Below are 24023 nucleotides of genomic sequence, written 5' to 3' on the forward strand. Positions count from 1 at the left end.
TATTCCAGCTAGATAAAAGACGGCAATTTAAAAATAGTGATTTCCCAATAGCTGATTAATTTTTTAAAATTTATGTAATAAAAAATCTCAATAAAGTTTTCATAATACGTGTACATAAAATCTTAAATGCATTAATTTTTATATATTTTTTTACTTTCTTCTAGGAATTTCTCTCTATTTGCACTACATTTTTAATGCACTATTTGGATTACATAATAACCTCTCAACTTATTCAGTATGGGTATGGGAGTCTATCAAACTTTGTGTTGATGTGTATTAATTTGAATAATTTTATATTAAACAATGGCTTTTAATTCTATTGCTACTTTCTTATCATTATTCATAATACTAGTTTTATTCGATATAGCTAATGTAAGTAATTTTTTTTCTCTTGCCAGATGTTAATGTTTTGTAAATTGTGCAATAGACGATGTTTTTGTTAAAATCACCTGCAGTTTTTTGAACTAGCATGCTATCCGTTTAAAAATTGACAACAATAATAGTTCCGTATTTTGTATAATGTTTTGCAGACTGTTTTTAATCTTCAGAGCTTGAAAATGGGAACAGTATTGCATTGATCTTCAAAATCAGGAATATACTAGGAAAAAAAAAACTTTTGATTTTTGATTTGAGGCAAAATTTTTGCAATTTCTGAAGAAGTTATCTATGTAATGATGTGGTATAAAATCATGCGAGTTGATGTTAACATGTATTAAATGCATATTTTTAACGTTTACATGGACTGTCTGATTAAGCATTTTTCATTTGGAGTTTCACGTCAGAAGCACCAAAAAAAATAAAAGAATGGATTTTTAAAAAATGTAAATAATTTAATAAATTTAATAAAAATTTATACAAGTCCGTCAAGGAGAAGCTATGTCGATTTTTTTAATAAGTCCTATTTATGTTGCTATTTATTTTTATATCAAATTGCTTTGCGTAATTTCTTTCCCCATTTTACCTTTAGCTCATACTTTATCATCATTAAGTACCAGCTAAGCAATCATGCAGAGGGATGTTTTGCTTAATTAATGCTAGTTCTGACCCTTTTCATGCTACAGATTTATAATGCATCCTTAAATGCGAATCATATAAACTAAAGAAAAGTTCCCTCCTCCTTCTGTATTAGAAGCATTTTACATATTTACTTTAAGGTCATGTTTCCTACACATTTGCATTGTATTTATTTTTTATTTATAAAGCATATGCATCAGCAATATAAAGATATAATATTAATTTTATAAATTTAAGCTTTCTGTGGAACGTTAGTAATTTGAATGAAATGTGTTATTTGTATGGCAGTCATATTATATTTATTAACCTTCTGACTGCTCAATTTGTGGACCAAAATAGCTCCCAATTTTTTTTTTCTTCCTCCATAATTTAAATCTGTATATATTGGAGAACTGAAAAATGCACTTTTTCTTTCTAGAAAATATTTTTCATATACATTTTTATCATGAGAAACTAAGTTGCCAGAAAAACCAATTTCGGATGTTATCACACACACAAAAAAAAAAAAAAAAAAAAAAAAAAAATTAAATAAATTTAAGTCAATTTACAGTCAATTTCTATTTATTGCATAATATAAAAAAGTAAAATGTATAAAATTTAAGAAAATATAAAGCGCTAAGGAAAAAATACCTTAGAAATGCAGTTTAGTATGATAGAGTTCAAAACAGGGTTCGAGGCAAAGTCCAACTTAACGGTTTTTGCACCAGATTCAGTAAATCTAATTAATAATCAATAAATCTAATTAAGAATTCAATAATTTAATTAAATAATCAAGATAATCGTTGAACATTTTCTAGCAGCCTTTTCTGTAAGAAAAAAGCAATAAAAAGTGAAGTTTGAGCGCTAATACCATGTGCCTTCAAATGCCGCAATTGAGTGGACTAATAACGATATCTGTTTACCAAAATGTAAACTAAACGCCTAATACCGTATATAATTTATTTCAATGGTTAAACGGGATGCTATCCTCAATAAAGGAAGAAAAACATATGCCCGTGTGAGGAGCAAATTTTGCTACATTTGAGTTGCCCGTGGAGATCGCTTGATGATCAGCTAAAGGGTTAAATTATGTAAAGTAGTTTTCTCTTCCTTGCTATTTTAGGTTTTTGCAAAGTAAAAAGAAATTAATATTTTACTCTGTTTCTTTAAGGCTCAATATGAAGATGTAAGATGTAAATGCATCTGCCCCAGTCCTGAAGTTGTGAAGGGTAACAAAACTGAAAGGAAGCTTTATATTGCTAATGTTGTTCCTTCTCAATGGTTTGATTTTTTTTTACAATTATTATATGTATTCGAATGCTTTATAGTCAGATTTAGTGTAGTTTGGTGCATTATATAGTCAAAAGTCTTTAATCCGGTCTAGTCGGGACTTCGGCGATTCCGGATTATCGATTTTTCCGGATTATAGATCATCAGTTTAAATCTGGTAAGATGGCATGCAGAAATTATAAAATTAAAAATATGAAACCGTAATTTATAAAATAATGAGCAATCATGATCTAAAGGGTATCAAAATTTACAAAAAAAAAAGCTTAATATTTATTTGTTTACTTTATTAAACATTTCTTTCAATGCACGCATGCGTAAAGCATACATTACGCATAGTCGAAATTAGAAAATTGCAACCAGAAAACTATTTGATTTGTATTCATGATATTTATAATGACGAGGAATTTGATTTAAATCATATCAAAGACGGAGTACATCGAGATTAAATACTACATTTAGTAAGGAATTATAAGCCGAATAAAATAAAAACATCTGCCCTGAAGATAATGATAGTGCTGACAGATCAACTTCCAGTTCATTGCGCGCCGCGATGTTCCCCATCCCCCGCGCAGAGCAGCGTGAAATTGATAAACAGATTTCGGAATGGTTAGATAAACAAAGGATATGCCTTTATCCATTTTTTTGTAGCAATTCCACTTTTGTTTGATGGACATCGAAACATAGTTTTGTTTCGTAGATCCTTTGGGAGCTCCAGCTTCGGAAATTCTATTTGATATAATCGAAAGTTCAAGCTTACTTTTATAAAATTGCTGTTTCAGTCTGCAAAAAATAATAAGCCGGATCCAATTCGAAGATTAAGGAACAACGCAATCATCAACATTAACTGAAATAGATAATTAGATAATTTTAGCTTATACCATCCGTTATACATTAAACGCGCACGCAAAAACGTATTCTGCGCTTGCGCACATGCATATGCGCAGTCGTAAAGGTCTTGTGCGCACGCGTAAACGCCTATGCGCATGCGCAGAAAGATTTTAGCTTTGAGGTCCGGATTATAGATCATTCTGGATTATGGGTGTCCGAATTAATGACTTTTGACCGTATGTACATATAAATAGTTAGATGAAGATTTGGAGAGCTAGAGCAGTTCTATATTTATAGACAAAACAGTGCTTTTATTGTAGATGAATAATTTTGATGCATTCTTGAAAAATTGGTTCAGTAAGCATAGCTGTAAGTAGCTTGAAGAATTACATCCAAACCTTTTATATTTTTGAAATATATTTGAAGAAAGAAAGAGTAGGTGGCATTAGCAAGTTGCTAAAGAGAATGTTCAGGATGAAAATTGGATTCAGAATGATTTAAGCTTTGTTTTGATTAGTTAATTTAAAGTTTCTGTTTCAAAATTTTAAATTGTTATTTGCTGAAATGTTATGTAAGTATCTGTGAAGTATCTAGTATGTAAGGATATGCTAACACCTTTTCTCTGCTTCTGATAAGATTAATGTTTATTTACATTTATTCATATCGAATCTCATGAATAGAAAATCAGCCATTGATCCTTGGATTTCGTGGTGGCTCAAAGTTGCCACTCCTCTTTTACTTAATCAAAAGCTTAATGTGACCAAAGCAACATTACATATCCCTTTCCCAGTGACAGCAATTATGGAAGATAATCTTTTAAGTGACTGAGAAACTTTATATGTCTGCCAGTTCTGGTAGTCTTGGTTTCATGCTAAGCTTTGAATTTTCTTCAGTCTCCTTGAGTTCAGGTGTTTCACTAAGGTCTGTTCTCAGAATGTTATTCTTAGAAAGGAGTATCTGTTTCTTTCATTAGAAAACATCGTTTTAGTCTGTTAATTAAAACTCTTTTAACTTTTCCCTGGATTTCAGTATCAAAATATTTATACTTTCTTGCTCTTACAAGATATGCTCCAAGATAAGACAGGTTGTAATGAAGAATTGTTGATGTTGTTGTGCAGGTATATGTGAGAATAGTTGGAAAGTTGTTGAGAAACAAAATCTGTTCTGTTGCTATTAGTCTTGGTTTTATGCTAAGTCTCTGAATTTTCTTTAGTCTCCTTGAGTTAAGGTGCATTGAAAAGGTCTGTTTTCTCAGAATGTGATTCTTGGATAGGCTCATATTTGTTTCTTTCATTAGAAAACATGGTTTTAATCTGTCAATTGAAATTCTTTTAACTTTTTTCTGGATTTCAGGATCGAAATACTTATACTTTCTTGCTCTTACAGGATATGGTCCGAGATAGACAGGCTGTAATGAAGAATTGTTAATGTTGTTGTATAGAAATAATGTGAGAACAGTTGGAAAGTTGTTTAGAAACAAAGACTGTTCTATTTCCATAGGTTGTGATGGGTCTTTACTTTATATCTGTTATTTTCTGAAGGTTTTTAGAAAATTCAAACTATTTGATGTGAGGTACTATTGAAAAGAAAGTTTCTGGTAATGCTAAGATGAATCTGCATGCAAGTTTTGCAGATGAGTTTGAAAAAGTTGATTATCAAATTGCCGATCTTAGTCAGATATTATATGATTAGATATTTCAGAGCATGAAAACTAGTTATGAGCTTTAGAAATGGATTCTGCTGTCTTCTAATGGTACCAATTCAATCCATCATGTATAAGAATCGATGATATGAGATATTTGAATTATTTGCAAATAAGTAATGGATTAACCAAACTGTGTTAAAATGCTGGAATCTGTGAGGAGTACAGAATTCTCCCCAAGCTGATTGTGTATTTCTGTGGACTTTAGATCCTTGGTATCGTAAACATGCTCTAGACCATAGTTGTTAGTCTTTATTCATGTTGGGTCATAGGAAATGTTTTGCTATCAATTTTATTGTGGATGTTATTCCAGGATGAAATAAGTTATAAATTGATGAAGATATTTTCTACCGAAATTTTGCAGGTATGTATAGACGACTATAATTTCTAGAAATATTGCAGTATTTGTAAGATTGAGTTGCTTCTCAGTATCTCCAAATCTTCATCTTCTTCCGAATCTGCTATAGTTTGCAAGTCTATTGCAAATGTTACAGAAATAGTGTATAAATGGGAAAGTATTTTCGTTCCTTGGATGAATTAGATATCATTTGAGAACTGGCCAAGGTATGACAATTGTTTAGCTTGCTGTGGCAAAGCTTTTTCCAAATCTTGTTGGAAAGCAAATATTATTGATTTGTGATCACTGTATATTGTAAAAGATTGACTCTCTAAGACATATTTGATGTGCTTCACTGCTGTATAGATGGCAAACAGTTCTTTGTCATAGGCAGCATATTTTCGTTGTGTTGATATCAGAGTTTGGGAAAAAAAAACTCAAGGGTTGTGTTTCATTGTCCATAGTCTAATATAAAACAACTCCAATATCGGAGGCATCACTTGTTAATGATATTTTGGCCTCTTCAGATGGGTGAGTTAAATTGGTTGGCCTTAGATGGGCGAGTTAATTGGTGTATCTTCTAAAAACTGAGAAGGTGTCCCTTGTTTCTTCCATCCAAATTGCAAATCCAGGTTATTTGTTTTCGGCAGTTCCTTTTGATACCTTTGAACAATGTTGTTAAAGATAGTTGCAGATTTGTACAGTTTGATATTAATCTATGATAAAAATTCAGCATACCTGAAAATTTTCTTAAACTAGTGAAAGACTTTGGTTCCAAGAAATTCTGAGACTTTGTATCCGAATCTGCTATAGTACTGTGCCTCACACAGACCATATTCGTTTAGTCTCTCAAGGACTCATTATACATGTTGCTGATAAAACTCAAATAAGCCAAAGGATGTGAAAAATGTTGTTTTTGGTATATCTTCCTCGTAACTGGAATTTGTTGGTACACTCTAATGAGGAAATTGTTGTTCCTGCTAAAATGTAACTGTGATCTGTTAAAAAGGGAAGAGGGTATCAGGAATCATGAGGATGTTTAATGCTCAAAATAATCTCTAGTCATCTGATTTCTTCATAGCAAGAAGTAATGGGCTTGACCATTTGCTCTTGGGCGGTCTACATAAGCCCATTTAGAGCATCAATTGAAACTCCTTTTTAGCTTCGAGTTATTCCATCGATAATTTCCATCTTTAGCGGTGAACGGCTAAACCTCTGGTTTTGATGTTATGATTTTTAATTTTATTATTAACTACTTTCAGTTTTTTAGCAAATACAGTAAAACATTAATAATATTTTTGTATTGATCACATATGGCATTCAAAATTGGAATATTATTTTTATTTTGAAAACAAGGAGTTCCATTAACTGCTAACATTGTACTGCCATCAATCAACTTGCGATTTTTAAAATCTACCAAAAGCTTAAAATTTGCAAGAAAGTCCATATATAAAATCTAACTTTTCTTTCATTTCTCTTCTTTATTTTTGCTAACTTCGTATCCACCTGGTTGCTGAAGAAAACATCCAACTCAGAACAAGTGGCTGATGAAAACTCTGACCCTACCATTTCAACCAAATCTCCTTTTTTTAACTTCTTGCCTAATTATTAATTGCACAGAAATGCCTGATGTAACCGTGCCCCGTTTCAAATTAATTGGTGCCACGACCTTATCCCAGCCAATTATAACTCCATAAAAATTAAAGTAGGCGTCGCACATCCTTCTTTATCAACAGCGTGCGAAACGTCAGGGCACTTTTCCTCATCCTGGGAAAAACTGTAAAAACATCACATCCCAACAAAACGTGTGCTACCGTGAACAATACTTTTGTCTATATATTCTGTTTGCATCACAGATCAGGTAACGCATAACAAAGAATGGCACCTATCTTTGTTTAAGACTTATTTTACAAAGACTGCCTTCAATATAAACAATCATAACCTTTCCATACATGCCGTTGAAAGAAGTCTTTGTGAAAACGCCACTTCCGGCAGACCATCCAGTGACCAGGTTCTCATTGAGGAAAGTGAAAACAGTTTCACTGTCACTAGAACACACACAGACAGTGAATAGATCCTATCCTTTTTCTTAACTAGAATTTCCGATGCCAACTTTGCATCCCAATGCCATATTTTGCCAACTAATTTCCTCTCAAAGAATGCACAATTAGAACCCCCCCCCGAGACCAGAATTTCTGCATAACAGTAATAATATTTGTCACATTTGTATGTTAAGAATTGAACTATATATAACATAAGGTCTCATTCTGCTTTCTGAAGTATTAACATTGTTGCCAATGTAACAGTTAAAATAGCATGTATAGAAGAATGTAACATTTTTTTATGTATTCACTTGATAGCTGCTTTCTTATACAGGGCTTCAAATTGTATCCCAAATGCAGTATACTGAAAAACAGATTGTATTTGCATGTGATAAAATAGTAATAGCTTTATGTTTTGTGTTGTTATTAGCTTCACTTTCTGATAATAGCTTAGAATTCATTCATTTATTTTTAATGGAATATAGATTTTATTCTAATCTTTAACTGCTGTATATTCAATATAGCTACTTTTCAGTATTGGTCATTATTGTGCATTAAAGTGCCAAATATTATAAACTTTATTTTTCATCCTAAGTAAATATGCAGTGTTTTCATTGAGAATTAGCTGGAGGAATGAACAATGATCTAGTAATTTTCGCTCTGAATTTTTTTTTAATGTACTTTTAAAAGAAAAAGGATTAGTATGGATTGCTTAATTTAACAGTTCCAGATCTTTGAACAGCTGCATTTAAATTCTTCCAAAATAAAGGTAACTTCCATATTGAAAAAAATTTGTTCCAAAAACCACAAAATAATATTGTACTTTACTAGGATCAAAACACTGAATTGAAGCTGTAACAAAAGATCATGCTGTAAGATGAAAGATGTACAGAGAAAATGCTGGTTCAGAAGTCTTCACATTCCTTTTCTGACTCTTCAATTTATTTTCTTCTAGTACCAAAAATTCACATTAATGGAATTTTGCCTACTGCATATGGGAATCACTGTATATTTATGAATTCGAATAATTATATGCATTCTTATTTGTGATTTTTTTTTTTTTTTTTTCCTGTGTAGTCTTTGTTTTCTGTATAAATTTTGGATTTAAAAAAATAGTAATTTTTTCCTCGGGGTAGCCATTTCTGTCTGTTGTTAGATTTCACATCAATAGTTACATTTGGTACCAAGTAGCACTGCATCATCCAAAACATACCTCAGAAGAGATAGAACTGTGTTTTCCTAAAAGATGTTCCTTATTCATTTTTACAATAAATCTTAAATATGGATGCTTTATGATTTCATTTTTATCAACATTTTTAGAAAATCAGCAGTAACATTAAAAATCCAGAGTTATTTTTATTATAGTAAATATTTCTTATTCTTCTTTTGATCTAAATGATATTAAAGTAAACCTAACATGCCGAATAACAGTTGCTAGAAAAAACAGGAATAAGCTGTAACTTTTATAAATGAAGGTTTGAGTACAGTACTTTCTTCAAGTGCATCAGTGAAAATAACTAAATGATATGTAATTAACTTTACTGAATTCTTGTTAACTGCTTAATTTTTGTATTTGTAGCAAATGTGAGGGTGTTGTTATGCCACAAGCTGATGAATATCTCAGAGCTAAGGAAAAAGAATTTTGCCCTCGATGTGAATGTCGGTATGAAAGACGGAATACCACAACAATATTTGTAAGTTAATTAATGTCTTATGTACTTGAATAAATTAAGTATTTTGGTTTGAAGGAAAGGGTTATCCTAATGAAGATCACTTGAGGTAGTTTCACAGTCACTAATTTTCTGAACTGCTTTCTAGTTGCTTCTAAACTTCATTTAATAAATAAATATAACATTTTTTCAAAACTGTGAGCAATATAAAAAAACTGTGAATTGTTTGCTTTATAATGTATAAGCTCAATTATGTTAGATTTAATTTTGAAGTCTTCCCTCCATCTCTCCTCAAGTTTGCTAGTTAATTTTTGGAAAACAAAAAGGCTAGATTTTTATACATTTTGCTTTGCTAAGATTTTTGACACTGAAAAACTTTCTTTAAAATCCAACTACAAATTATTTCAGTTGATATTTTACTGTATTGAAACAGTTTACAAGAGTATATTAGACTTGAAAATGGTATTTTTATACTATTTGTACTTGATTTACCTTTTGTAACCTTGTGGGTTTAAAAACATTATCATGCTTTTTAAAGCCTTTACTGCAAAATAGCTTTCTTAATTACAATTGCAACATATAATCCATGCTTGCTGTCAGATTCTGGATTCAATTTTCAACTTAAACTTCATGAATTCAAAGTTTTTTATATATAGATAGTGAATGTTCAGGCTGCTTGATTGATTTTCACAGTTTTTTCCCTGTGTAATGTGAACGCAGGCCTATTTCACTTAGAAAGTCCATCATGAATGCATCCATCTCCTTAAGCAGATAGCCAGCCCTCTTGAGCTTTGTCAAAGTCAATTAACCTAACCTGACTGTCATATATATATATATATATATAACATGTTTAATATTAGTCTGTCCTTCCCATTACTCTCCATTAAAGACCTACTAAGAAAACACTTAAAAGGAAACTGCATAGAATAATTTGCTTTCTTACAGAGAGATAACAGAAAAAGGCCATGAAGAGAAAAAATTATGCAGTTTACCCTGAGAGGATATAAGAAATGCAAATGATTAGCTTACTAAGCATATGCACGTCATGTGTGCCAGTAACACTATGTAGAAGCATTATAATAAGAGAGGAATCTGAAATGTTTTAAATACTGGTATTGTCTTTTTTTCATCTTTAATTTGCAAATTTCAGTATGTCTTGTTGGCAAAGAAACAGCAGGTTTCAAGTGAGTTTCTGAATTTGACAGAACAAGAATTTTGGCCAAGGGAAAATGCAGATTATTCTTTCGAAAAATCATTGCTTTTGATGGATCAAATTAAGCCATAAATATATGAATATGAAATCATTTGGTGCAGGAACAACCAATGAGAATGATTGCACCAGCTTCATCATACCACCAAACGAGAATGCAGACATCTTATGCCCATGGCAATGAAGAATTGCACAGTAGTGTCAGAAACATTGGTATGAGAATTATGGTCAGTTATGCAACAATCCTGTGTCAAACATAGCATTGGATGTTGTCTGCAGGGAAGAGGTAGCTTTGCAAGGCGCCCATTGTTGTGATTACTGTTGATTTTACACCACCACAGACATATTAGACTGCAGTGAAATAGGTGACAGTGTCTTTTCCGACAAATCTACATTCTTAGGACTCTACAATGAGCATATCTGTGTTTGGTGGCACTGTAGTGACAGACTTTTTTTACCCTTATGCATCCATCATTATGCATCACTGTATTGGTCAATCATCTGGATTTTTGGTTTGGGAGCACTATTTGATTTTACTCCCAAATTTGTCTAGTATGTGCATTGCCATCAAACTCAACAGCCAGTACTATTTCTCTCATTTGAACCCTGTTGCCCTCCCTTATCTGTAGCCAAATTTTGGCAGGACATTGTGCAACCACATGCAACACAGTCTTCAACAGTTCGTTACTTATAAGGTTGCACTGCTGCTTTCATCCTCTCATTCTTCTGGTATATTACCTGTCAAGCATACCTAGTCAGTGACTGACAAATGAGTGGTACAGCATATGTCACTATGCCAACATGTAAAAACAGCATGGACTGAGTGTGCCAAGTGCAAATTCAAAGCCTCTGTTTGGCAATGCTAAAGCATGCCGTAACAATTATTGCTAGCCATGGTAGCTGTGTAATGTACTAATTTATTAATGTTTCATTAGTTGAATGGGGTTGTAATGTAATAGCAATCAACTCTGTATAATTTATATTTTGTTTGGATTGTGTTGAATTTTGGGTGGTTAGCAGTATATATTCATTGTATTTTTATAGAATGATAGATTTATAAAGATGGTGATCTGTTGACAGTGTGATAAAGTGATAAATATTGCTTATATATGCCACAAAACATTTGTTTTCTAGATTTTACATATCAGCTGCATTTTTAACAACCAAAAATTAATCCATTTATCTCCCCCATTAATGAAGTTCAGACAGTTTTATATAATTTAGTCTTTTCTCACACTTTGCCATAAAAAAATTAGTGCTTGCTTTATTTGTATTAAAAAAATACTGAAATTCAAATTCTGTGGATATTTTATGTTGAAATAAAACATTTTATTATATGATACCTAAAGACAGCTACCAAAATTAGAAACATTACCTTTGATAATTGTTTAGCCAGTTCACCGTTTGCCCCAAGAGAGATACGTTCGCAAGAAACGCATAGTCATCTGTGAGTGTTGGCAGACTCTCGTTGGGGTGAAATTTGGGCGAGAACGTAACCCCCGAGATACATAACGTCGCAGCGTCTTTTTCCAACCCCCCCCCCCCCCCGAATGAGTCGAAAATGAAAAGGGGTGATTTGATGGGTTTACTTATCTTCTCAGCAGTGTCACATTAGGGTCACAGCGGGGTTGTTTCAGGAAAGTAAAGGATGGGGACACTTTCGTCAAGTAGCTATCTCCTCAACATATCTTATGAGATTCACAACAGTTTCTAACTTTCTATTAACAAACAAAGGGATTTGAAAGCTTTAAATGCTATCTTTTGAAATCCTAATGATTCCTTGAGGATATGATCTGTATATTATTCTCTGAACTATGAATGGCATTGAAATATTATACCTAATATATGCATTTTGTTTTAGCACTTTACCTACACAGATGGAAATATTACTTGCTTTAAATTTCATTATGACTATGTTGTACCAATTATGAATGACACTGTTGAACTGAAATTTTTGAAGTTACGTTTCATTTTTCAAAACTTTACTATTAATGTTTATTAGTCTAAAGGAGCAGTTTGCTCAGAAGGACTATTAATTTTGTTTTGATTCACTAAAGGTGTTGTTTTCACTGTACCAAATACTATCACCCTGTATTATATTTAAAGAAATTAAATAATGAAGAATCTGCATAAATGTATGTATGTTTCTCGCATTGTGATAAAACAACGGTACCTAGATCCATCCAATTTTGAATAATGTGATGCTTCTGCGAGTATGGGCATCTGGAAGCCCAAATTTGGAATTTGTTTTGTTATAGATTTCATATTTTGTAAATTTTTTATTAACAAACTAAAGGCTTTCAAAGCGAGTAATGGCAATGTTGTACAAAAAAAGACATTTTTATCTCCAGCATGCGAGACTGTATCAGAAATTCTAAAGATAGCTCATTTTAAAATTATTTTGCAATATTGTTCTTGAACTGAATTTATGGTTTTATGGTGTTTTATTTCTTGCCGTAAGAACAGTGACAATAAGAGAATAAGAAAAGAAACTCGTTTTTATGTGACGTAGTTTTATGTGCAGTCCCATGCTTTGAGGTGTATCATGCAAAAGAATAATTTTAATAAATAATACTTTTTGTGATATAAGCAAGTTATTATTTTTTAATGCGAAAGTATTATCTAAAATGAGAATGTCATTTTTTGAACATTATTTCAAACAAAGCTAAGAGGACAGTATTGATATAATGACAGGAAAAAAAATGTACTGTAGCATAAGGCAAGTTTAATTATATATATATGCTGTATGGTAAAATGCATAAGAAGTTCCTGTGAAGATCCTCAAGTTGAAAGTATGACAGAACTAGTATATTTGAGAGTAGAATAACTGGAATGCGATTGTGACATAAAATATTACTCTGGGAATTATGATTCATGTGAGAGATCATATGATTTATATATGTCTGTGTGAATAAGAGGTCCGAGAGAATTTCTTAAAATTTTTACTCTAGCCTCTGGTAAAGGAAATTTTTTGAGCTGAAATGAATAAGGAGGGAAAATGGCTATAACGGTTAGAAAATAAGTAGAATTATAATAAGCAATCAAAGCAGATATATCTCATTTATACCCTACTCTTTATTCAGTGTTACGTTTTCTCGGTATTTATTTAACACTTACAGACTTATGCTAACAATTAAAATTTAGTATTTGAAACAATACTTAATTTAAAAAAAGGGGGGAAAACTCGATGCTATACATAATTATATCATTTAAAATATATAAGCTATAATGCGAGTGCTTCATATTTTTAACGTACTTATACCAAAACCGTAAGAAATAAATTTAGATAAGTATTTTAGTTCATCTAATCAAGTTTTAAGGATACTGAAAAGTTTTTATGAGGGTAGCCTTATCAAATTAATAATAATTCTTGAATACATATATTCTATCTATTCTTGACTATATATATATATATATATAGTCAGATATATCTCATTTATACCCAACTCTTTATTCAGTGTTACGTTTTCTCGGTATTTATTTAGCACTTACAGACTTATGCTACATTTAGTAAGGTACATTTATAAGCCAAATAAAATAAAAACATCTGCTCTGAAGATAAGGATAGTACTGACAGATCAACTTCCAAATCATTGCACGCTGCGGTGTATCCCCTCCTTTTCAGATCAGCGTGAAATTGATAAACAGATTTCGGAATGGTTAGAGAAACGAAGGATATGCTTTTATCCATTTTTTGCAGCAATTCCTCTTTTTGTTTAGTGGACTTCGAAACATACTTTCGCTTTGTAGATCCTTTACATATTAGTAAATATATATCGGAAATTCTATTTGACATAATCGAAAGTTCAAGCTTACTTTAAAATTGCTCTAACAGTCTGCAAAAAATAATAATCCGGATCCAATTCGAAGATTAAGGAACAACACAATCTGCAACATTAACTGAAATAGATAATTATATAATTTTAGCTTAGCTTATCCCGTCTGTTATACATTAAACGCGCATTCGTAAACGTATTTCGCGCACACGTAAATTCGCAGCGGTAAAGGTCTTACGTGCATTCGTCAACGCGACGCATGTGCAGAAAATTTGTAGCTTTGAGTTCCGGATTATGGGTGTCCGAATTAACGACTTTTGACTGTATAAGCTATAATGTGAGATATATATAGTCTTGGATATAATTCTTGAAGTTATTTACTTTTATGAGGTTAGAATAAGGAAAAGGGAATATTAATGGCATTATAAAGATAACGGCAACAATTATAATTTTAAAAATTAAAAATGATAAAAAAATTTGCTGCTTAATTGTATTATGAACATTGTTGAGTTTTCAGTCTATTATTCAAAAGAATGGGCACTCCTCTAGTAATCTAGTCGATAAGAACCGCTAAAAATGCTAACTACTTTCTTACTCTTTGAAATAGGCACTTCATATAATTAAAACTTTCCTTGCTGTAGAAAAAGTACAAGTTAAAAAAAAAAAAAAAAACTGTAAATTAAAAATTGCAATTTTTAATAAAAACCTTAAATATCTAAGCTAAAGAAAGATCTTTTTATCACATAAAGAAATTAATTTTTTTAATTTAAATATATAAAAATATAGAGGAAATAATTTGATCATTATTTTTGTTACAGGTCATCAAGAAAATAACAAAACAAAATTCAAGAACATTTTAAATAGGCAATACTATCTAATGCACTTATTTTTACTTTAAATAAAGCTTTTACTTGGCAATTAAAAATTGCATTTACATTGTGATAGATTGCAATAGATTTGGATTTAAGTGCAGAAAGTGGAAGTGGGGTTTGGGTGCAAAGATTTCGTGATTTCAATAAAACTCGAAAATGGAAGTTCGAGTTTAAATCATGAGAATTGCGGAAGAAGAAAATTGAACAGCGTTCTGAGTAAGTCACATCCTCCCTTACTTTCATGATTTACCTAGCTGTCACCGGTTTATTATTGTAGCTCACCAGCTCGTCGGTTAACTGACCTGCAGTTATTTTTAGTTTAGTGTCCTATACAGCATTCCTATTTCTAATCCATCTTCGAAGCTTAATGTCTCACATGTTAGTATTTTCAAGATCATCACCAGGTTCTTTTTGTATCAACTTTAGAACTTCCTAAATTATTCTACAAGGGGTAGGGCCTTCGGCCCAGGTACCCTGGTGTACCAAAGCACCGTTTCACTGGAGGACTACACCAGTCTTTGTGTTTTATGTTGCTCTTTAGGGGGTCATCAGTTCAATCTGATTTAAACAGAACTTCTAAATAGGTTTTCATAGCTGGTGAAAGGGGGGAAAGAAATACTCTTTTAGACACAAAGTTTACCTTTGGACGTGAAAAATGGCACGAAATGTTTGCAATTTTCCTAACGGCAAACTGGTTAAATGATTGGATGTTGTTGATTTTTGACAAATTACCTTATGTGACCCTAAAAATATAAATTTTAAATAAAATAAGGCATATGCAGGATGCACCGAAAGTTCACGTCATTTATCCAGAATTTTTACCACCCAACCTGTGCTTACTAAATTTCACTCATGTGGCTCTGCACCATAGGAAAGATTGATATGCAAATAAGGTGTTCTTTAAAAAAAAGCTGTACACTTAATGAAATTTCAAATTTTTGCTGATGATTTATTTAGAGTTTGCTTAATTAGGCATTGGTAAAATTGTTTCAGATGATGGGAAATCATTAGTTTTAGTTTTAGGACAGTTTCATACACTAAAGCAGATGAAATATGCTTGCAACTTTCAAGTGTCATTTTGAGAAATCTGAAAATTTTCTATCAGAATTGCAGTGACTGACTATGATTGGTTCAATTTTGTCATAGGTGACATTATCAATAAAGCAGTGTTAGCCATGTGGAATTACAAGGATCTCCAGTCTCCAAATTCAACTGTACTGCAGATCTTTGACTGTGTGCTGCAATTATATCCCAGTAAATAACAATTGCTTCATCAGATGCATTTAAGGAATATGTCACATAGGTATTAAAAAAAGTTGATAATCCACAATAGATTCTGTGTATCCATTTTATGTACATTAATCATTGCACTGAGATGTTAATCCCACAGTTATCAAATATAAGCAAAGACTAACTCCCTGTGTTGCATAGAGAAGCAGTAACAATGGTTACAAGTCATTATGGGCTATGGTTTCATGACATGCATCATCATTGGCTCCATCTTTTTTTTTTTTATTTATTTATTTATTTTATATATAAATATAAATAAATATATATATAACAGTCTCTGTGAAGTACTTCCTTAGAAATGTATTTGGTTGTGAACAATTAATTAGTCGCCCCATTTCTTAACTGTTTAGTAATTTAAAAAATGCTTAGATCTAGCAAATAACTCTCATTTTGCTGTGTGCTCATTTTGATTCTTTCATATTGCTGTGATAAATTAACTTAATCAGCTGTCAGAATCACATTTATGTCTATCAAATGAAAAGTTTTCTCTTTTAAGTACTAATTCAAGAATGCAAGACATTTATCTGAGCATCATTTTATTAAAATGTTGCATAATGTATCTATTTAATTTATTATTATTACTACTTAACTAATTGATAAGCTTTTATTTTTTAAATTTATTATTATTTATTTCTACTGAAACTCTTTTCTCACTTTTGTGAATCATGCAGGTTGTGGTTATCATTATCATCTGGGTAATTTCGTTGCTGACAGTGTACATGCTATTTCTCATGTGTTTGGATCCATTGCTAAATAAACGCAGAACTGCTTATCAAGAGCATACAAATGAAGAAGTAACTCTGGTGAGTTTCCCCCACAACCTCTTTTTCATATATTTTCAGTAGTGTTGTATGGCTGTAATTTAGCTTATTAAAATATTCCTTCAAAATTACTACAGATTTTATAATAATCTTCTAGTAGTCTTAAAATACTGTGCATATATTGTAATTTCTAATTTTCTGGACAAACAAGATTATTTTAAGAGTAACCATAATTTTATAATAATTTTGAATGAATAGTCTGGCTAAGAAATCATTAAAATAGTAATAGAAGAGAGGATCCATAAAACTTCAAGAATAGTAAAGAAATAAAGAACATTATATCTGTGTATATCATAACTATATGACGGTGCAAATGTCTGTGATTCTTTTATGATTTTCGGAGAATTTTCTGAAATTTCACAAATATCAAATCAGTCAACTATTTTCTCATTATCCAGAGACGTCTGTTACATTTATTGAATTAATATGTATATTTATTGGATGATAGCAAAATTTTCTTACCTGATCTGAAAATAAAACACAAATTCTGACATCTAAAAGAAAGCGGGCTTCTCTATATTTGATGTATTCACAATATTTGCAGTCATGCTTTCACAGATTCAAGATTTGTTTTGCAGAAACTGGTACAAGTAAAAATGTAATGTAGGAAGGTCTGGAAAGTACAAAAGCTATTGGAGGCTTTTTCGTTTTAATTCTTTAGTTTGTACAGCATCACTTATTTAACAGGCAGACTAGCATTTTTATGATAGATAATGGTATCCTTTTGAGATATTTTCGGTGAATTTTGCACAAGCTTAATGAATTTCTCAAAACATATGTTTGCCATAATTATTTCTTTTGGTGAGAGAAGCTTGAAGAAAATAATTCTTTTGCAGTTTCATAAAACAGAAAGCAATATATCTTCATTAGATGAAAGGTAATTCTTATTATGGATTTTCTATTCTCATCTGCTTATTGTCAGCTTCTTTTTCATCGTATGTTCTTGAAATGGGTTCACTTTCAATTGTCTTTAGAGTCCTGCTGATTAATTTCAGTTCCTACAGAAAATGAGGTTTATCATCCAAGTTAAATATCATCGTAATGAAATCTGCCAAACCGATCCTTTATCATGCTAAGTGCAGAAGCATTTTCCTGATTATACATCTGAATTATTTTCTGTTGTGGCTCCCAATGCTCGCTTTTCCTTAAACTCATATAATATAACATGGCACAAATGTAACTTTTCCTTCTGCATTTTGATAAACATCAACTCATGTATATATTAACTTTACTCATATCTGTTAAGAAAATGACTTATCATATTCCTATGTAGCCATCAATATGCTTTTATGGCTGTGAAATAAATACCAGTGATCCCTTGCAATTATAAAAAATAGGCACAAAATTTTTGTGTTCATCCAGTAAATAAATTTTAATTTTGCCCATCATTTGAATTTACCTAAAGTTGTGCTTATGTAAAGTAATCTTATTTCTGAATCCAAACGAAAACTTTCAACTTTACCTCCCACAATTTCAGGTCAGGTCCAGGTACACTGAATGTTTGGTGGATTTCTGGAATTTAGAAACAGATCATTTTCTTAAGCAGCATAAAGAAGATAATATCTGTTTGATGCCAAATTATCATTTTGTAAAGTAAAAACATATATATATTGCAGAATGACAGATATTGCACTGAAGAAGATAATGAGTATGCATACAAATATAATGTATCAAAATGTCTTCTAGTATTGAAAATCTTGATTTAATGTATCAGAATTCATTGCATTACCAGAATTTGGAAAATTTGTAATATAATACTAATTTAGTTATGTACTGATTATTGTATCTCTGCTTGTATCTGGTAGGCCATTATTACAACATTTTTTAATATAAATGCTATGCTTTAAAATTTTGAACTTTCCTGATTCATCTTTCAAAATTATTGTCCTTCTCATACAGAGGCGTAGCTAGGGTTTTCAGCACCTGGGGACAACTGGAGATTTTGTGCCCTTTCTGTTTGCCACGAATGGAAAACACTTTACTCTAAAATTTTTAAACGACTATATCTGAAATCACAATTCACTTCATGTCCCAAGAACTTGCTTAGAATTAAAGGTATTACTGAGCACAAAATTCCTCTGCAGTCAGTTGCAATTGCTCAGTCCAGTGGAAGCAGCCAAGGATTCATGAAGTGTATGTGTAAAACAAAGTACCAACACATGAAATGTCTTTGCGTGAAAAAAGTAGTATAGTGTCATTCATACCTACCATATTTTCATAAGTAGGTTAATTTTAATATCTCCTTTTTTATGTGAGCATTTTTTTCCCTTTAAGAAAGGCAGAAATTTTATTTTGTATAATTTTTCATTTTGCATTTTGAGATAAGTTTTTTTAATAGCACTCTTTCATAATATTTTCAAAATATTCTTCTACCATCTCAGCCGCGATCATGAGCACAAACACGCATGTGCCATTTGGACCGAATTATTCTCAAAATAGAGTGAAAGGATGGGGGACTTTCTTTACCTCGAGCATATAAGTTCACTCTTTCCGGAGAAGAGAAAACTTTCACGTGACCTTTTGCATCGCAGCAAGTAATAACACCACTTTTGGATGAGTCTATGTGTTTTGGTGGAATGCCGGACAAAGTTGCGTTTGAGACGGTCAAACTATAATGTGCATTTTTGAGGAATGTGTGGCTTTTAAATAATAGCTTTATATGAACTTTTTTCATACTTTGCTTAAATAGCATTTATCACTCTTTAGAATGCCTAGGTATTATATACAGTGTTCAGAGAAAATATTGTAATAATTCCCGTATTTCATACTTTGCTTAAAAATGCCAGGCGTTCCATACCTTGCCGATAACAAACACTGCACGCATACATATGTTATGAAATCAATACATGCTTTTTGTTAATTAATATGAACAAAAACACACAACACACATGTTTTTAACTAAAACACAACAGATGAGTAATTTTTCCTGATTTGCAGGATTCATTGCAATTGAACGTTGTTTCTTAGACAGAAAATTTAGTGATATTATTATCTCCATATATCATCTAATATTATCTTTATTTCTTGATAATATCTAAGTTTTGCTTTACAGTTTTGGTGAACTGATTAGTGTTTTTATCTGTATATTTGAGTAATTAATATCCTTAGTTATTATTTTTTTTTTTTTTTTTAATATTTCACATAATCTTTTTGTGGTAAATTATGTCTATGCTGTATTCCACAAGAAGCAGAAAATGAAAAATAAATGGTATCAACAAAAGTCTAACTAATTCCATAGCCACAATAATGTTTTAATGGCCAGACAGTGTTCAACATAAAAAATTAACATTTGTATGCATATGTGGGGACTTAACTAAAGCATGAAGTCATTTAACTTGGAATGAATGTGTTTCAGTATTGGTCAACACAGGTCTACAACTAGCACATTTTGAAAAATTATAACTCTAAAAATGGCCATTCCTGGATGTGAATAATCTGTTCAGTAATGAGACAGAAATTTTATTTGAATACAAAATGAAGTATACTTTTTTAAGGCAAAAATTTTGAATGAAGACTTGTTTCTTCAGTAAAGTGATAAGAATGAGAAATAACTTTCATATGATTGCAAGGAAAATATAATGCTGTTTTAAAGACAGCCTAACTATTGACAGAGCCTTATCTTTAACTGGTAAAAATACAAACATTAACATGTTTAAGTCAGAATGAACTCGTATTTCAATATTTAGCCCCATAGGCCTATTATTAGCACAGTTTAAAAAATAATGATTCCAAAGTTATGTATCGTTGTTATAAAAAAATGAATTGCAAAAAATAAAAAAATGTTATAAAAAAGTAAAGCTGTTATTATTAAAAAATGAAGTAAAAAATTGGTGCATTTTAAGGAGTTTCATTTGCCATTTTCTTCAGTATTGGGAGTTTACTTGAATACTTATCTTACAATCATTTTCAAATTATAGTTGATTTTATTAAAATATTTATCAGATATCACTTTTTATTATAGTGTAAATTGTTTTGTTTAAGCAGAGTGAAGCGATACCTATGCCAAGGCCTAGAGTAGGTAGCACTAATGTTCTAAATCGTGTTGGGCAACAACAAGACAGATGGAAAAGACAAGTACAAGAACAAAGACGGAATATTTATGATCGTCATACTATGCTGAATTAAAAGACCTCTATTTTATTAATACTATCACAGTTTTATACATGAAAAGTGAAAATATTTAATACATATGTATATAGGGCTTTTCTTAAAATGCTTTGTATTTGGTGTCTTTATTAAATTGGTGATACATTACATACCATATACATCATGGGTTTTATAATTAATGTAAGTATTATTCTTTTATTATTAAGTAGTTCATTTCTATTATTAATTATATGCTCATATTTTTTATGAAAAAAGTTTTTTTTTCCTCTTGGTGTACTTAAAATATGGTTTATTTGCTGTTTTCTTCACTTGATTAGAATGAAACTCATTTGAACATATGGTCCCTTTTTAAAGCATAATTCAGCTAGTGACTGATAATTCTGTTGTATTTAAAGATATATACTTATAAAATTTATGTTCATATGAAATGTATTTCTGGATAGTTATATTTTCCCATTTTTCTTTGTGTGGTTGAATGCATGATAATTAGGATCTAAAATTGCATTATACTAGCGTCTAAAAGTGGAAGATATTCCTTTTGAGTAATATGTTTCAACCTCTCTGCAGCAAAACATTTCTCTGTCAGGTATTGAACATAGGAAACTGCTTAAAACACATGTGCTTAAAACATAAAGCAAAATTCTGTATTAGTAAATATAAGCTCATTTTAAGGAAATTAAATTAAACGTCAGTAATCTGTAAAGTTTCCTCAGTTCCTTTTTGAAAAACTAAATCTCTTTTAGCACATTATATGTTGCACCAGCTTGCTTCACAATATAAAGTTTGTTGTAAGTGTTTTATTTCAGTTGATGATAAAGCTTCATTGTCTGTAAAATTTACTCTTTTTTTTTTTTTTTTTTTTTTTAAAGGAATTATTGTGGTTTTTTTCTGGTTAAAGTGCCTTCTATAGAGTCTTGTAAAATGCATCTTTTATGTTATGAATTTGATTGTGTCTATAACGGTTCTTAGTCCTACTCAAGTCCTGTTTTAAAATTATTCTAGTTATAAAATTTGCCTCTGCTCGTGTTAATATTTGTCTTGTACTTTGCCTTGTATCATTATTTTAATAAATAATTTTTTCAAAGTAGTATTTATTATTTAGCATGTTTACCTTGTTTGCAAAAACTTTAGGCTAATGTTATTTTTAAAACAATTATAATGTAGTTATTCTTTATTTCTGTTATGGCTTGTAAAATGTAATATTAAGAACTAAAATCCTGAGATTAATATTATGTTTTTATGTGATAATACAAGCATTTTCATACAGCTATTTTTTATTTTCTTTGTATATTTGACATAGCATAATTATATTTTTTTATCTTATTGTCAAGGAGCAAAAGAATGAGTAAATCATTGAAAATATTGTTTTTATAACTCATTTTCTTAAATTAATTCTACAAAATGTTGAAAGATCTTGATTGTGCTTCCTAAACATGCTACAAAACATTATATTATGTCATTTGCATTTATATTCCTTTTTAAGTGTCTGTTTTGTTTATGAAATTTATATGTTTTTTATTTAAAAACTTTTCTTAAACCTACTGAACAATTTTTTTTTTTTTTTTTTTTTTTCAAAGATAGATAATGTGGTTATATGTCAAATTGATTTTCGTGATGGTACTAACTCTTTATTTGATGTTGCCTTAATATTCACTACTGTTTTGTCTAAGCTCTATTATTGGCTATAAATTTTAGTGAAATAAGGAACCTCTGAGTATACGTGTATTTGTTTTCAAATACTTCATTTCAGCTGAAAGAGTTATTTCACACAGGGGCTAATTGTAAAATTCTTAAATATTTTAAAGGGATGAAAATTTAAAAAAAAAAAATGGAAATGACTATACTTGTATCATAATTTTGTGTTAAAAGAATGAATAAAATTGGCATTCTTTGTTTTTTCTTTTATTATTATATTATTGTGTACTCTAAATTTTAAGATTTGAGCTCTGATTTTATTTAATTTTCATTTCTTGGTTTTTATGTAGTATTTTCAATTTATAAATGCATCAAATTACTTGTTATACTAGTCATTACACCAAAAAAACAAAAATTGGAATTTAATATCAATTCTTGGCAAAATTGTAAATATAAATTGTATATATTTTCTATTAATTATTGTGTCGTAATAATATTGATTAAAACTATCATTGTATGCTGCTTTTATTGAAAATTGTGTAGATAGAAATGTTTATGATCTGATTTGTCAATATAATTTAAAATGTTTTAGTAACCGTTGCATTTTTTTTAATATCTCTGGGAAGAAAGCCCAGCAGCTGCTGCAATTTTATGTGGTGAATTGCAATTGTTTTTAATATGTTTGTTGTTTGTTAGAGTAAGTAATTGAGAATTTATGGCATACCTTTATTATTTTTCTTATTCTTTCCTTAACTATATGATAAAAAGAAGATTGGGATCAGGGCATTTTCTGTACATAGTGTTCCTATTTATTTCTATGCAAGAAGTGACTTTGTGGTATATGTATATAGCTATGTATGCAAAATCTGAGATTTTGTATCTTTAGTAGTGTGTTGAATTCTAATAAAGTAAACTTTGTAGTTATGCTATTATCAACGTGACTGAGTGAATAATATGATATTTAGTTTTTGCTGTGTTAGAGCTGCAGTGAGATTTCCTAAAAATAAGGAAACTCGAGCAGAAAGTTTAATTTTGTTTTCACAAACTTGCAATTGAGAAAAAACATGTAAATAAAAATTGACTGATCCATGAAATGAATATTGTCACCATTGATTGCCATGACTTAAAAAGAAGCAGCTAAAACAACTACATTAAAAGAAAAGTTAAATAAAACAAATAAATATTGAAATTTTTAGTTAATTTTGATTCCCTTGAGGTTCCAAATGCATCATTATTTCATAAACAATTATTTTATATTTTTGATTTTATCATTTCTACATGTTATGAACTAAAATCCTAAATTACCGAAGTCTAGACATTGGTTAGGTTAGGTTATTTAATTATGGCAAACCCTCAAGGACTATCTGCCTAAGGGGAGGGATGCCTTCATGGGGGACTTTCTAAGGGAAACTGGCTCGTATCTGGACATTGGACATTCTACTATATTCTG

At 30.6% G+C, this 24023-nt stretch overlaps 1 protein-coding gene across 3 annotated transcripts; it reads left to right on the top strand.

Annotated features, from left to right (window-relative positions):
- Positions 1 to 215: 215 nt before the first annotated feature.
- On the top strand, positions 216 to 23505 carry LOC118203095 (uncharacterized protein CG1161). Of its 3 annotated transcripts, XR_004760509.2 has the most exons (6): positions 216 to 372; positions 2165 to 2274; positions 8772 to 8886; positions 16682 to 16813; positions 18309 to 18479; positions 20816 to 20952. XR_004760509.2 is itself a non-coding variant. In XM_035375332.2 (5 exons), exons 1-5 carry the CDS (start codon positions 304 to 306, stop codon positions 20954 to 20956), a joined length of 570 nt encoding a protein of 189 aa, XP_035231223.1. In that variant the 5' UTR covers positions 216 to 303; the 3' UTR covers positions 20957 to 23505. The 3 variants fall into 3 exon arrangements, 2 of the variants coding, with proteins under 2 accessions (XP_035231223.1, XP_035231225.1); XM_035375332.2 differs by lacking the exon at positions 18309 to 18479 and having other exon boundaries at positions 20813 to 23505; XM_035375334.2 differs by lacking the exon at positions 18309 to 18479 and having other exon boundaries at positions 20816 to 23505.
- Positions 23506 to 24023: the final 518 nt, after the last annotated feature.

The sequence above is a fragment of the Stegodyphus dumicola genome, chromosome 5, assembly GCF_044657685.1.
Source record: "Stegodyphus dumicola isolate Sdum_Otavi_A_Nest chromosome 5, ASM4465768v1".
NCBI classification, from domain to species: Eukaryota; Metazoa; Arthropoda; class Arachnida; order Araneae; family Eresidae; genus Stegodyphus; species Stegodyphus dumicola.

Coding starts and splice junctions, on each gene's coding strand:
- LOC118203095 (XM_035375332.2), top strand. CDS start 304: ATGGCTTTTAATTCTATTGCTACTTTCTTATCATTATTCATAATACTA. Junction 373..2,164: donor TTTTATTCGATATAGCTAAT/GTAAGTAATTTT, acceptor TGTTTCTTTAAG/GCTCAATATGAAGATGTAAG. Junction 8,887..16,681: donor GGAATACCACAACAATATTT/GTAAGTTAATTA, acceptor TGAATCATGCAG/GTTGTGGTTATCATTATCAT.